This window comes from Aquarana catesbeiana, linkage group LG07, assembly GCF_042186555.1.
Source record: "Aquarana catesbeiana isolate 2022-GZ linkage group LG07, ASM4218655v1, whole genome shotgun sequence".
NCBI classification, from domain to species: domain Eukaryota; kingdom Metazoa; phylum Chordata; class Amphibia; order Anura; family Ranidae; genus Aquarana; species Aquarana catesbeiana.
In genome coordinates this window covers 302,226,705-302,240,732 of record NC_133330.1, presented here as the reverse complement: position 1 = coordinate 302,240,732, position 14,028 = coordinate 302,226,705, and the positions used below count along the sequence as shown (strand labels likewise).

At 44.9% G+C, this 14,028-nt stretch overlaps 1 protein-coding gene across 1 annotated transcript in view; it reads left to right on the top strand.

The window, feature by feature from the left end:
- The window catches only part of LOC141103700 (cytochrome P450 4B1-like), a 62,079-nt gene that overhangs the window by 24,097 nt on the left and 23,954 nt on the right, over nt 1-14,028 (top strand). Inside the window, exons 4-6 of the mRNA XM_073593592.1 lie at nt 2,608-2,735; nt 3,078-3,199; nt 12,917-13,068. Of these exons, the coding sequence (XP_073449693.1) occupies nt 2,608-2,735; nt 3,078-3,199; nt 12,917-13,068 (402 nt within the window). The remainder of the gene's footprint in view (nt 1-2,607; nt 2,736-3,077; nt 3,200-12,916; nt 13,069-14,028) is intronic.

The following is a 14,028-nucleotide window of genomic DNA, read 5'->3' as shown; positions in this document are numbered from 1 at the left end:
TTATCAAAAAATACTGGAGGAACATTTGCATTCATCAGCCAGGAAGCTGTGCATGGGACGTACTTGGACATTCCAACATGACAATGATCCAAAACACAAGGCCAAGTCGACCTGTCATTGGCTACAGCCAAATAAAGTGAAGGTTCTGGAGTGACCATCTCAGTCTCCTGACCTCAATATCATTGAGCCACTCTGGGGAGATCTCAAACGTACAGTTCATGCAAGACAGCCCAAGAATTTAGAGGAACTGGAGGCTTTTTGCCAGTAGGAATGGGCAGCTTTACCATCTGAGAAGATAAAGAGCCTCATCCACAAATACCACAAAAGACTTCAAGCTGTCATTGATGTTAAAGGGGGCAATGCACAGTATTAAGAACTGGGGTATGTAAACTTTTGATCAGGGTCATTTGGGTAGTTTCTGTTTTCATTATGATTTAAAAAGAGTAAAAACAGTTGATTGATAATAAATGGCTTCAGCCAAACACTCACCATGAGTGAAAGAAAAGTTTTTGTGTTATCATTCATATTCTCTGAAAAATGGCCAAGAAATCATAAATTCTGCCAGGGTCTGAAAGCTTATGAGCACAACTGTATATTAGTTGACCAAAGTTCATCTGCATGACTTTCCAGGTGCCCTATGGGGAGAGGTCTCCACCTCTTTCGTGCCAAAGGGGTTTGTACTATCTGCTGAAGTGATTCTCCACCTGTACTTCTGGAGAGCCAAAATGTGTCTCATCAGCTCTAGGAGAACTGCGACAATCCTGTTTACAAGTCCCGTTTGCTTCGCTTCAAAAATTATACCCCATGTCTCTTTAGTTGCGCTTCAAAGCATCTTCAAAGCCTCCATAGAAGTCTATGACAAAGCTCGCTTGAAGCACCTACAGCTTTTGAGATGCTTTAATTCAGGTTTAGCTTCACTTTGTTTTGGAGAAATTGCAGGTATGAGATATCAACACACACACAGGGCATCTGTTAAGCTTCATTAAAGCTTTAAAAAAAAGTATCACCGAAGCATCACGAAGCATCAAAAACACATCAAAAAAGCATGTTGAAGCGGTAGACGCTTTAATGTGTGTTGAAGTCAAAGCAAGTGTAAAGGAGCCCTAACTGTCTGCCCTGTACAGGAGATACAGGTAGACAGCTATACTGAGAGTCTGCAGGAGCCTGACGTTACACCTACAATCTGCTGATCGCGGGTCCAATGCTGTACAGGTTGCGCTGTTAAAAAAAAAAAAAAAGCATAAACTTGTTTTTACCTGAAAAATGATGTGCATTTCTTATTTATTTTTTTTTTACAAAAGGAGAACATAGTATTTAACTCTCTTGGGGAAACTGCAAGTCAGTTTCCCCTTTTACTGGACCACCCTGGAACCCCCTCACCCAAAATAGGTGAAAACCTATACTTGTCACCCCCTTAAAGGGACCACAACCCAAACAAAAGGGACACAGACTTTCAATCCAGAACCCATACACCCATCCCTGGCATCCTGTACACAGACCTGAATTTAAACTCAATGCCCCTCTGCTTCCGTTTTTCTCCCATGCACAAATGGAACGCACGCCAGCTCTGGACGTGAGGCCAGCGGCGGGCAGCTTTCATATCGTAATTTCTGCAGGCTATCCTCAGTGCCAGGCTAAGGCACCTACTAATGTAAGCAGGCACCCCTCTTTGTATTTATTATTTTAAATAAAACTTCAGTATTGCGCTATGGATTGTCCCTTTGTTTCCTTGTGAGATAACTTGGAGGAGAGGAAGACACAGTACAGAGGATTTATCCAGTAACCAAGGGTATCCAAATAGGATTTTCCTACAGCGCAATAGACCTTCTTTTTAAGTAGAGAGGTCATATCCATCTGGTGAGCAGTTTTTACATCTGAGCACTTTGGGTGTGTTTCTTATGCAAACGGTGAAGGAATTCTCCTCTACTATTAAGATCAAATACAATATGTTATGGTCTCTACCATTTTTATACCAATCAATCATTAATCACACCTTATTAATATCACAATTGGTCAATTATTGGTGCACTTTATGTAAACGTTTCAATTCACATTATTTAGCACTATTCTAGGTATTTATTATTAACATTATTACACTTTTTGCACATGTCACTTTATTCCATGTTATACAGTCTTAAATTGAGGTATATATTAGAATCACATAAGCGCCCCCTATCACCTATTTGTGCTATTCCTATATATATTGGCTTTTGGAATTTACAAATGGAGAAATTTAGAAATTGGGTGAAAGGATTAGTACTGGGAAACACTTTTTCATAAGTAAGATAAGTAGTACATTTTATATATAAATATGTAGATCAGACCAAAATGAGGGACAAATGAGGAGGAAAGAAGAACAGAGGGACTTTGTTCTGAATGAGGAACAGTCCCTCGAAATCAGGAACAGTTGGGAGCTATGCACAATATTCTATTAAATAAATGTATAAACTCTGAAAAGACCATTTGCAGTTCACTGGCAGTCAGGGTAATACTCTAGAACAGTTTATTAAGATGTAAAATGTTACTGAAGGATCCACAGCCTATGTTTGCTATTTGACTCACCTGTCTGGTCTGAGAGCTTTCTAAAAATACTATTATTTGAACTAGGTGAAGGATTATTGGTGTTATCCGGGCCAAAGTGGTTCCAGCATCGCAGGCTTCTGACTCCTGGCTTTCACTACGATGTCCTAAAGCCCTACGTTCGATTAACGGCTGACTGCACTAAGATCATGCTGGTAATGGGGTTTTCCTTCAAAGCTGAAATAATATTGAGATGTTTAGCGTTCACATACAGACTACATGCAGACAATTTAAATGTATTTTAATTCAAAGGTAATATGCATTACGCCTTGTTCATTTGGGGTGTACTTAAGCTGTTCTATGCATCCCTGTACAGGTAGTCCCATTGATGGCTAGGAATGTCCGCTGCACTCTGAATGTTCCCATTATAATGATGGTAACCTGATCCTGCTAAAATTGGCCAGATTACAAAATGATGATCCAATTTCTATGGCTAATTGAATAGGAAAATTATTTAAAGAACACAACCCCTCTAAGATTGTTTTATCTTATTTCAGGATAAATGGGAGCAGCTTGTCCAAGATAAGCCGGTGGAACTCTTCCAACATGTCAGCCTCATGACTCTGGACACCATCATGAAATGTGCCTTCAGTTATCAGAGCAACTGCCAGACAGACAGGTAGAACAAAACTTTGAAGACTGCAAACTCTCACCTGTAATGATCAAATACATTTTCATTAACGGTGTTCTAAAAAAAAAAGTGTTACCTTATTTAAAAAAAATGTAATGTCAAGAGACTTCAATCATAGTAGAGAAGCCAGGAATGGAGTTTTGTGGACTCTATGGGGTTTGTCATGTTAGAGTATAATGCCATGATTTTTGAAACATTAATTTCTCAACACTCACCTGTTCCTGTTCTAGGATCCTCTGTGCTGAGAGCATGCAGGTCCGATGCCAGAATGCAAGAAAGGAACTGTTTCGGTAAATTACCAGTAAATGTACATATTTAAAAGCTGTGTACATTGTTCTGCAAAAGGTGTTTTGTAATTCTACAAATACCCCCTGAGCTGTCATACTTCATCGTGTCTGATAGCAAGTTTGTGTTCAGAATAGCCATGACCTTCTGTCAAAGACCTAACGCAACTGCAAGATGGGGGCCACGGGAGGGGCCATCGAAGGATTAAAAAAACACCTTATGCAGATCAGTGTATACAACATTTAAAGTACAACTACAATAAAGGCAAACTTTTTTTAGTTTTGGATGGAGTGGAGAGAGTCTAGAACACCTGCAATGGTGTCCCTAAGGGGGGCCAGAGGGGGGCCCTGACCCCCCCAACATTATGCTGTGCCCCACCATGTGTCTAAGTGGGAGAGAGTCCCCAGTCAGCTCCTGCGGGTGATTCCTCCCCCCTCCCTCTGCTCGATAACACTGCATAATGCGAGTGCTCACACAACCACGGCCACCCGATCTGCTCCTTCCCCTGCATCCTCATTGGCAGGGAGAAGAGCGAGTTGCAGGAAGGACTTCACCAGGACTCTCAGTTACTGAAAAAACAGACTGATTTCTCCCATCCTTAGGACAGGAGAACCAGCCTGTAAATTCCAAGAGATGCAAGACCAGCACTGTCAATAGCAGGGGCAGGACAGCAAGAGGAGGCTGGGGAACCCCACAGTGGCAGAACACCAGGACCCGGTGGCAAGACAACCTTTGCAACCCTGATAGTTCTCCCACTGCTTTGGATCCTTATATTTTCTTGGTATGCTGGTGACATATATCTCTTGTTTTCTGCCACACTGGGAGGCCCCAATATAGTAGGAAGGGAGCTCACTGCAGAACATGTGAAAAGGCCGTTGTGGGTTCCTAGTAAAGGGCCCCAGGATAGATATATATATATATATGTATATATATATATATATATATATATATATATATATATATATATATATATATATATATATATATGTAATTGCATTTTATAGTTGCCCCCCTACTTTTGTCCCTGTCCCCCCATGTGCCCCCCCTAAATATGAAAGCTGGAGATGCCACTGAACACCTGCCAGTTTTTACTGCTGTTTGTGCCCACGTTAAGGAAATTCACTCTCTCTATTTGTCCTGTTTACCATTATCATTGAAAGTGAAAGTAAAAGAAATTCCCAAATTTTGGGTTGTCCCCAGAAAAGTAGTTCTGGTAATCTGGGGGTATCCAAGGGATTACCTCTCACTTCCTGTTTTGGCTGTGGGATAGGAAGTAAAGGCAAATCTCCGCAATGTGACATAGATGGCAAAAAATAAACTGACAGGGGTTTTGACCCTCCCTTACTCTATCCAAAATGAAAAAAAAAACAGAAAGTTGTATCCTACTTACGGTAATTTTTTTTGCTCTTTTCCTGGTGCCTATCCATGACAGCATACAATCCCACCCTCAGTATGCTATATTAGGTAGAATGCTGGGAGTGCACTAATCCTTTTCTTTTAGAAGATTCACTGGTCCTGAGAGAGGAGCCAAGGCAGAGCATGTCGCAGGTATGCTGCCATGGAGGCACCAGGAAAAACAAACCTCCTATAGTATCCTGCAGTACCTATGAATGCCAAGACCTGGGTTTTTGTCCGGGGGGGTAGGCCAGTTGGCAACGACCTCCACTTTAGCTGGTTCAGGACGCTGTTGCCCATGGCCTACCCGATGCCTGAGGTACTGAACCTCGGACATCCCTATGCTACATTTATCTGGCTTTAATGTTATTCCCGCAGTCCTGATGCGGTCTAACACAGTACCCAAGTGGAGTAGATGTTCCTGCCAGGTATCGCTGTAGATCACAATGTCATCCAGATATGCACAGGTATAATCCTGAAGGCCATCAAGGAGTTAATCTACCATCTAGAACGTCGCCAGAGCATTTTTCATTCCGAATTGCATGACCTTAGACTGGTACAAGCCAAAGGGGGTGATGGATGCTGACTGCGACACAGATTACGGGTCCAGAGGAATCTGTCAGTACCCTTTGCATAGGTCAAGGGTAGTTAGGGAATTACCTTGGGTGATTCGGTCTAACAGTTTATCGACCCGGGGCATGGGGTAGGCGTCAGTCGTTGTGCAGTCGTTTAGTCGGCAGTAATCTATGCAGAAGCGGGTAGTACCATCCCGCTTTGGCACTAACACTACTGGGGATGCCCAGGGGCTGTTGGAGGGCTCGATGACTCCTAAATCAAGCATGTCCTTTATCTCCTGCCTCATACACTCTCTTACTGACTCAGGTACCCGGTAAGCCACCTGCCGGATAGGTGGCTGTCCCAGGGTTTCCACTCGGTGCACTGTCATAGTAGAGTATCCAGGCTTGGTGGAAAACATTTCCTGATGCTGCCTAAGGACCAGCCTGGTCTGGTCCTGCTGCTCCCGCCCTAGCTGCCTGTTTAACCTCACTGTCTCTACACCTGCTCTGTCCCCATCTCTAACCGGTAGCTCTGGCAGGGGAAGGTTCTCGGAATCTTCCCTGGTTGGAGCACATATGGCAGCTATCTCCTCAGGCCTCTCTTGGTACGCTTTGAGCATGTTCACATGGAAGGTCCGCCGGACTCTTTCATCTGAGCACTTAGCTACCAGGTAGGTAGTGTCACATATTTGGTGCACTAAGAGGCCTGTAATTTGTCTGTCTTGGTAGGCTTGAGGGCAAGAACTTTCTGCCCTACAGCCAAGGTGCGATTCCAGGTGGTACGATCACACCAGCGCTTCTGCCCCGCTGTGCGGTCTGAAGGTTCTCCCATATGGTATCCATGAGTTCCTTCAGCCGGTCCCTGAGCGCTAGTACGTACCCTACCACAGAGGTCTCTTCAGCCCCTACACCTCCTTCCCAATGGGCTCTAAGTAGATCTAGTAGCCCCCTCACCCGTCTCCCATATAATAACTCAAATGGGGAGAACCCCGTAGATTCCTGCGGCACTTCCCTGTAAGCGAACAGGAGGTGCGGCGGAAATTTCTCCCAATCCCGGTGAGAAGTTGCGAACGTCTGCAGCAATTGCTTTAGCGTTCCACTGAACCGCTCACATCGTCCATTAGACTGGGGGTGGTAGGGAGAGCTGTGTATAGGCTTATTTCCACAGAGCTTCCACAACTGCTGGGTTAAGTCCGCAGTAAACTGAGTCCCTTGGTCTGAGATAAACTCCTGAGGGAAACCCACCCTGGCAAAGATTTGGAGCAGGGCCTCCACTCCTGTCTCTGCATGGATGTTTGTCAGAGGAACTGCCTCTGGGTAACAAGTAGCATAATCCACCACCATTAAGATATATCTCTTCCCAGAAGCACTGGGTCGGGGTAATGGTCCTACCAGGTCTACAGCTAACCGGATAAAGGGCTCAGCTATGATCGGTAGGGGATACAAAGGAGCTTTAGATTGGTAACCCTTCTTTCCCACATACTGACATGTATCACAGGTATGGCAATACTGTCTAATATTCCAGTTATCCCTGGCCAGAAGAATAGCTGAGTCCAACGGTGAACAGCTTTGGTCACTCCAAAGTGACCAGCTAGGGGAATGTCATGCCCGATGCTAAGCAGGTCGGCACGACTAGCTGTCACTTGGGCACTGGATGAGATCCCTTCCCTTCGGTCACCCAATAAATTAATTCCCTATCCCACTCTATCCGTTCCCTTTCTAATCCCTTGGGGTCCATCCCTGCCCTCTACCGGTAACTATCTAAAGTTGAGTCAGATAGTAGTTCCCAAGTCAGTCAGGGTAACCCAGGTAAAGGGTGGTACAGTCTGGTTGGGGTTAGGGAAGTTAGGCCTTACCTGGGTCCCATCATCGAGTGCCTCCTCAGCTCGCCTTGATTGCTGCCGGGTGGTCACAGGGAAGGCTTCTGGGGATAAATCCACATGGAAAGGTGAAAAAAGATGTCCAAAATCATTTCCAAGTAGAACATCTGTGGGTATATCTCTCATAACTCCAACTTCCACATCTCTGTATCCCGAGCCCCAATCCATATGCACTTGGGCTGTAGGGATGCGTAAAACTTTGCCTCCAGCCGCTCGCACAGCTATGGACCTCCCGGTTTTCTCAGTCATTGTAACCATCCTGGGTTGCACCAAAGTAATAGTAGCTCCGCTGTCCCTGAGTCCTTGGGCGGGTCGCCCATTCACCCATACGGCCTGCGATTGTCTTCGGCAGCAGCTTGTATCGGGTTAACCTCATTGAGTAGCCCAAATTCCTCTTCACCCCAGCTAGTTGAGGTAGATGGTGGGGTGGCTTCCAGGTAATGAGCAGCCGCTCGGGCTGGGCCAGGGGCAGCACGGTTCCATGAAGTGAGGTTGACATTTTGAGGACAGTTAGCTCGTTGGTGTCCCATTTGATTACACCCATAACAGCGAGGCCCGGTCTTCTTGATGGGTATAGCCGGTCGAGCCATTGCAGGGAGGGCGACTGACTGCTAGGTGAATGGCTGGATATGGGCAGGTGCTTGCAGTGGTCTGGAGATGCCGCAAGGCTTCGGTTGGTGGGATCTTTTGGTATCCATATACTGGTCGGCTAGTTCTGCTGCTTTGTCTACTGTCAAGGGCTTTTGGTCTTGGACCCACTGGGCGAAGTTCATTAGGGGATTGGTTGTAAAACTGTTCCAGTAGGATCAGTTGGGCAGCAACAGTTAGTTGCCTGACAGCCGTAGAACCTTGCATCTATGGATTGGCACATCTGATGAGCCCATTCTGTATAGGGCTGGCCCTCTTTCCGTGGTAGACTGCGAAATTTGGACTTATGAGCTTCGGGGGGTGATTGCGTATCTTGCCAGCAGTCGCTCCTTGACTCGCTTGTAGTCTTTTTTGTCTTCCCCAGGTATGGCTTCAAAAGCATCCAGTGCTCGACCAGACAGCTTGCTGATGAGGATAGTGACTCAGTCAGCTTCGTCAATTTCCTGGAGATCGCACTGGGTCTCGAAGACATGAAGGTCGATTTCCTCTACCCCATCCTGGAAGGGTCGAAAAGCTGCATAGGGAAGTTTCTTGTGGCTAGCCCGTTCTGCAGCTGCAGTACCCCCGATCTCCTTCTGAACCTCAAGCATTTTCAGACGTGTCGTGTCTGCAATTATCTGGGTGATCATCTCTTGGGCGGGAGTGGTGCTGTATAGCAACAGCCGCCACTGGATCTCTCACTGGAGCTCGCCCATCCTGGACCCTTCCATAGCTGTCCCTCTGCTTTGGTCGCTGGCCTGGTCACTCTCCATCAACTTGGCAATTAGAGTTGCCTTTGACTTGTTGCTGGCATTCTGTCCCCTTGATTCCAGCAGATCCTTGAGTGTGCTTAGCTTAAGGCTGGAGTAGCAAAGATCCATCCAACAAGGTCCCGTCGGTGGTTTGGATGTTCCAGGCACAAGAAAGCATCCCAGCGCTGCCAACCAAATGTGACGGACTCCAAACACCCTGTTGGCTATTTCCACCAAGAAGCTGCTTCCCAAGTCCTGACCTCCCTAGAGAGTCCGGCTCACTGGACTAACTTGCCCAAAGTCTGTGAGAGCTCTCTTTGCAAGTACAGTTGTGCTCTGCAAGGGCATTTGCTCCAGAGCTAAAAAAAGCAAAGTGCACAGTCCATTTGCCTTTAGTAAATCAACCCCAATGTGTTGCAAGTGTTCTGAAATGCATGTTAAGGAATGAAAAGTATTCTGGCTCTTGTTGTAAACAAACACAAAATTTACCCCACATCGATGCACGCGTAGAAAAAAAAAACACGTCTACAACCATCAACTCAAGTGTTGGTTGCCTGTGCATTGGATCTCTGGTTTTTGTCCAATATCCATGTATATCATAAATAATAATTTATTGCTTGTTCTCTTAGATTTTAGCTGGGTCTTTATCTACTTCCTGTGGCTGTGCACGGTCTCCTTCGCACTATTCCTGGCTGGGGCTCTTTACACCTACACCCCCCCCCCCCCTCTTTTTGAGGGGGTCCCTCCATTTTGTCCATTCTCTGGTTCGGGAGTGGCGGAGGTAGGTATTGTGTGTTTTTTTAAAGCCATGACAAATGTCATTTTGGGGGGGGGGGTTGTGTTTTTTTTTTATTTTTAATTCTCTTACTTTTGTATGTTCACTATTCATATAATCAACTGATATTTTGTTTTGTATTTTGTGTTAGAGCTGGGTTATTTGTGGTGGTCCTAAACAATCCCCTGAGAAAGCCATCACTGGCGAAACATGTTGGGATACAACATCTACCTATGACCACCTTCTTTATATTGGGACACCAGCGACCCACTACATGCAATTTGTATATGCTCTATAATCATTTTTAATTGAACCCTTTGTTCATTCCTCTGTATCGGTACTCGGTAAAATGCTCCCGATACCTAATCCGATACCTTTGCATTAAGGAGGCGGCACGCTCGCTCCCGGAAGTCAGTGGGCAGAGAGGGCGGGGCGGAGAGGGTGGAGCGGAAAGCGAGTCCTGCCAGCAGTGGAGAGCGAGTCCTGGCAGCAGCGGAAGGTAAGCTGGCCCGGGGTAAGCTGGTTGTACTTCCATTCTTCCCCAAACAGTGCAGAGACCTATCAGTGCCAGCCATCAGTGCCAGCCATCAGTGCCCATCAGTCAGTGCCACATATCAGTGCCACCTATCAGTACCCATAACTGCCACCTATCAGTGCCAGTCATCAGTGCTGCATATCAGTGCCCATTCATAATTATAAAGAAGATATTGTTAGTCTGTATTGTGCTTTGAAAACTGTCACTTGACATTTTAAAAAAAAAGTATCGGTACTTGTACTAATGGTCTTAAAAAAGTGTTATCGGTGCAACCCTACATCCCGGGCATGATAAAGTTTGAAACACAAAATCATAAATTACAGGGCTCGACAAACCCCGGGCGCCAGGTCGCATTTGCGACTAGAATTAGCGACCTGGCGCCTGGGGCGGCACAGCTGGGGTATCCTGTGTCCTTTCGACACCCCCCCCCCCCTCCCGCCGCGATCGCACTGGGCCGCGCCGGTAATTGAGGCCCCGGCTTTGCGGCCTACTGCAGTCCTATGGTTCCTGGTTCCTTCTGCAATCGGGCGCCCTCTGGTGGTGGCCGTTGGTATGACAAGACATCCACCAATGCTAATGGAGCTTTCCCTACCTGTTTTCACTGCCTGCTCATCTCCTTCCCTTTACTTAGAACCCCCAAACATTATATATATTTTTTATTCTAACACCCTAGAGAATAAAATGGCGGTCATTGCAATACTTTCTGTCACACCGTATTTGCGCAGCGGACTTACAAGTGCACTTTTTTGGGAAAAAATACTTTTTTTAATTAAAAAATAAGAAAACAGTAAAGTTAGCCCAATTTTTTTTATATTGTGAAAGATAATGTTACGCCGAGTAAATTGATTCCCAACATGTCACGCTTCAAAATTTCATCCGCTCGTGGAATGGCGACAAACTTTTACCCTTTAAAATCTCCATAGGCGTCGTTTAAAAAATTCTACATGTTGCATGTTTTGAGTTACAGAGGAGGTCTAGGACTAGAATTATTGTTCTCGCTCTAACGATCGTGGCGATACCTCACGTGTGGTTTGAACACCGCTTTCATATGCGGGTGCTACTCACATATGCGTTCGCTTCTGCAAGCGAGCTCGGCGGGACGGGGCGCATTTAAAAAAATTATTATTTTTTTCTTATATATTTTACTTTTTATTTTTTATTTTTACACTGTTTTTAAAAAAAAATAAAAATTGTGTCACTTTTATTTCTATTACAAGGGATGGGGCACATTTAAATGTTTTTTTTTCTTATTTATTTTAACTTTTATTTTTTCACTGTTCTTTAAAAAAAAAAAAAAAAAAAAAAAAAAAAAGTCACTTTTATTCCTATTACAAGGAATGTAAAAATCCCTTGTAATAGAAAAAAAGCATGACAGGTCCTCTTAAATATGACATCTGGGGTCAAAAAGACCTCAGATCTCATATTTACACTAAAATGCATTAAAAAAAAAAATTGTCATTTGAAAAAAAAAAAATAAAATGTCCCTTCAAGAGCTTTGGGTGGAAGTGACGATTTGACGTCGCTTCCGCCATGCAATGACTTGGAGATGGGCGGGGGGGCCATCTTCCTCTCACTTGTCTCCATGTCAGGCCAGGGACAGATCCGGATCGCCTCCGCCGTTACCGACGGCCACGGTAAGCGGTGAAGGGCACCGGAGAGCGGCGGTAGGGGGGCCCTCTCCTGCCGCCGATAAAAGTGATCTCGCTGCTAATCTGCTGCAGAGACCACTTTTATCTGAAAGAGAACCGCCGGCTCTTGAAGAAGATACCGGGGTTATGGTAGCTAGCTGCTACCATAACAACGGTATTTCTCTTCAAAGACAGGGCGTATATACTCATCCTGCGGGAAGGAAGTGGTTAATTAAAATGAATTTATTATTTGTCATCTCCCTGCTTGGCCCCTTTCACACGGGCTGTCTGATCAGATTCGCCTGTCAGTTTTTCAGGCGGACCTGATTGGATCCTTAGCGAGAATATGGTGGTCTTGTGTCCCTGCATGGCAGGAAATAAAAGCAGTCACATTAGTTCTAGTCGTCTCTGTGTAAATTTAAGATTGGTTAATTTTTATATTGAAAATAAAGCTTTGTCGGTCGTTTAAAAAAAAAAAAAAAAAACCTGGCTCCTAACTTTTTTAGCTGGCTCCTAGATTCCAAGCAAATTTGTCAAGCCCTGATAAATTATATATATAAATAACTATAAATAATTATAAAAAATAATACTATAATAATAATACATTTTACTCAATAATGTAATCAAAAACACTGAAATTTGCTCAGTCGCAGAATCTTCGCTGTCGTCATTTTCAGTGTCTGGTGACGAATTTCTCCATGAATCACTATCGCTCAATTCTGCAAGAGTTCTAATTTACTATCGCTGTTTTCTAGTTGGTCTAAAACCGCTTTTGACGTAAAGGGAGACTTGTTGGATTATATGGACGTTCTCAAGTTTCCAGGCAGAAAGAACAGCATATATAATATTAAAGTGCATGCAGGGCATTGGACAAAGCACTAGTGACAAAACTGATGTGAAATGATTTGATACAGTAATGTAATCTACAGATTACAGTGTATTATGTGTGTTATGTGTTTTGTACTTTTTTGAATTTGCCGGCGGGCTCTGCCCCTATGCGTTGCAATGCTCGCAGGGAATGGAGCCCGGAACAGTAATACATTGGGCGGAGGATCCGGCGGAGGACACAGTGGGAGGACATCACAGGATCCTGGGGACAAGATATGTAACCTGTACCAGGATACTGCGATGCAATCCCGAGTGTGGCTCGGGGTTACTGCTTTTGGTATTGAAAATGAACCCCGAGCCACACTCGGGAATACCGCTAAGAAGGTTAATCCAGCCTTAATGTTACCCATTGTTAGTATTTCTTCTTTTTCCTTTTTTTCAAGTGACAATGACTACATTAAGGCAGTTTATCAGCTGGCTTACCAGGTCGATCACAGGTTCCGCAACTTCCTCTATCATAGTGACACCATTTACTACCTCAGCCCCCAGGGATTCCGCTTTCGAAAGGCACAAAGGATAGCACATCATCATACAGGTAAGATTTTGGATTTAATGTACGTGTTTTTCTATATGTGTGTGTGTTTATGTAGCGCTATCCCCATAGGAGCCGCTGATTTTAACTGGTTCTTCCCCAAGCAGTGCAGAGACTAGCAATCACACAGGCAACAATCCATTCACTCTGGTTCGATTACACAGGCTAGGGCAGGGATATGCAATTAGCGGACCTCCAGCTGTTGCAAAACTACAAGTCCCATCATGCCTCTGCCTCTCTGTGTCATGCTTGTGGCTGTCAGAGTCTTGCTATGCCTCATGGGACTTGTAGTTCTGCAATAGCTGGAGGTCCGCTAATTGCATATCCCTGGTCTAAGGCATGTCCATTTTTATCTATTGCTTGCAGAACAGGAGAGGGGTACGAGGCATATGTGACACTCCAAATGCTTAAGAACAGTTGACAAATGACTCTCTACTCTCAATAAAGACAGTGCAATCTAGCTCTTACAGCTGGGGATCATAAGTCTGCAGAACAGTTAAAGCCTCATAGCTGGTGACCATGAGGTAGCTCCAGGATAGTTAGACAACAGGGAATCATGGAAATTATTGCAGAACAGTTACTCACAAATTCCAGAAGAGACATGTTCTCAGGTGTGATCCACTAATAGTGAAACTCAGCAGTCAGTCCGGGAATGCTTCAGGGGCAAGCTGCCCCCTGAAGCTCACTGATCCATCCCTCGCTCAATGATCCATCCCTCACGGGGAAAAAGAGCATGCTTCAGGCCATTTACCTCCTCCCTGATCACCTTCTGGGTGCCCCTCCCCAGAAATTGTCCAGGGCATAGTAAATATACAGGCTAGTCATTTGCATTCCCTGCCCTATCCTCCTAGACCTAGACTGTGAAATCATGATCAGACCAAGGCAAATGATCACTGTGCCTCAGATTACAGTGCAAGTAAAAATATAAATGTACCCAGCATCCTATACTAGGAGGATGCTACA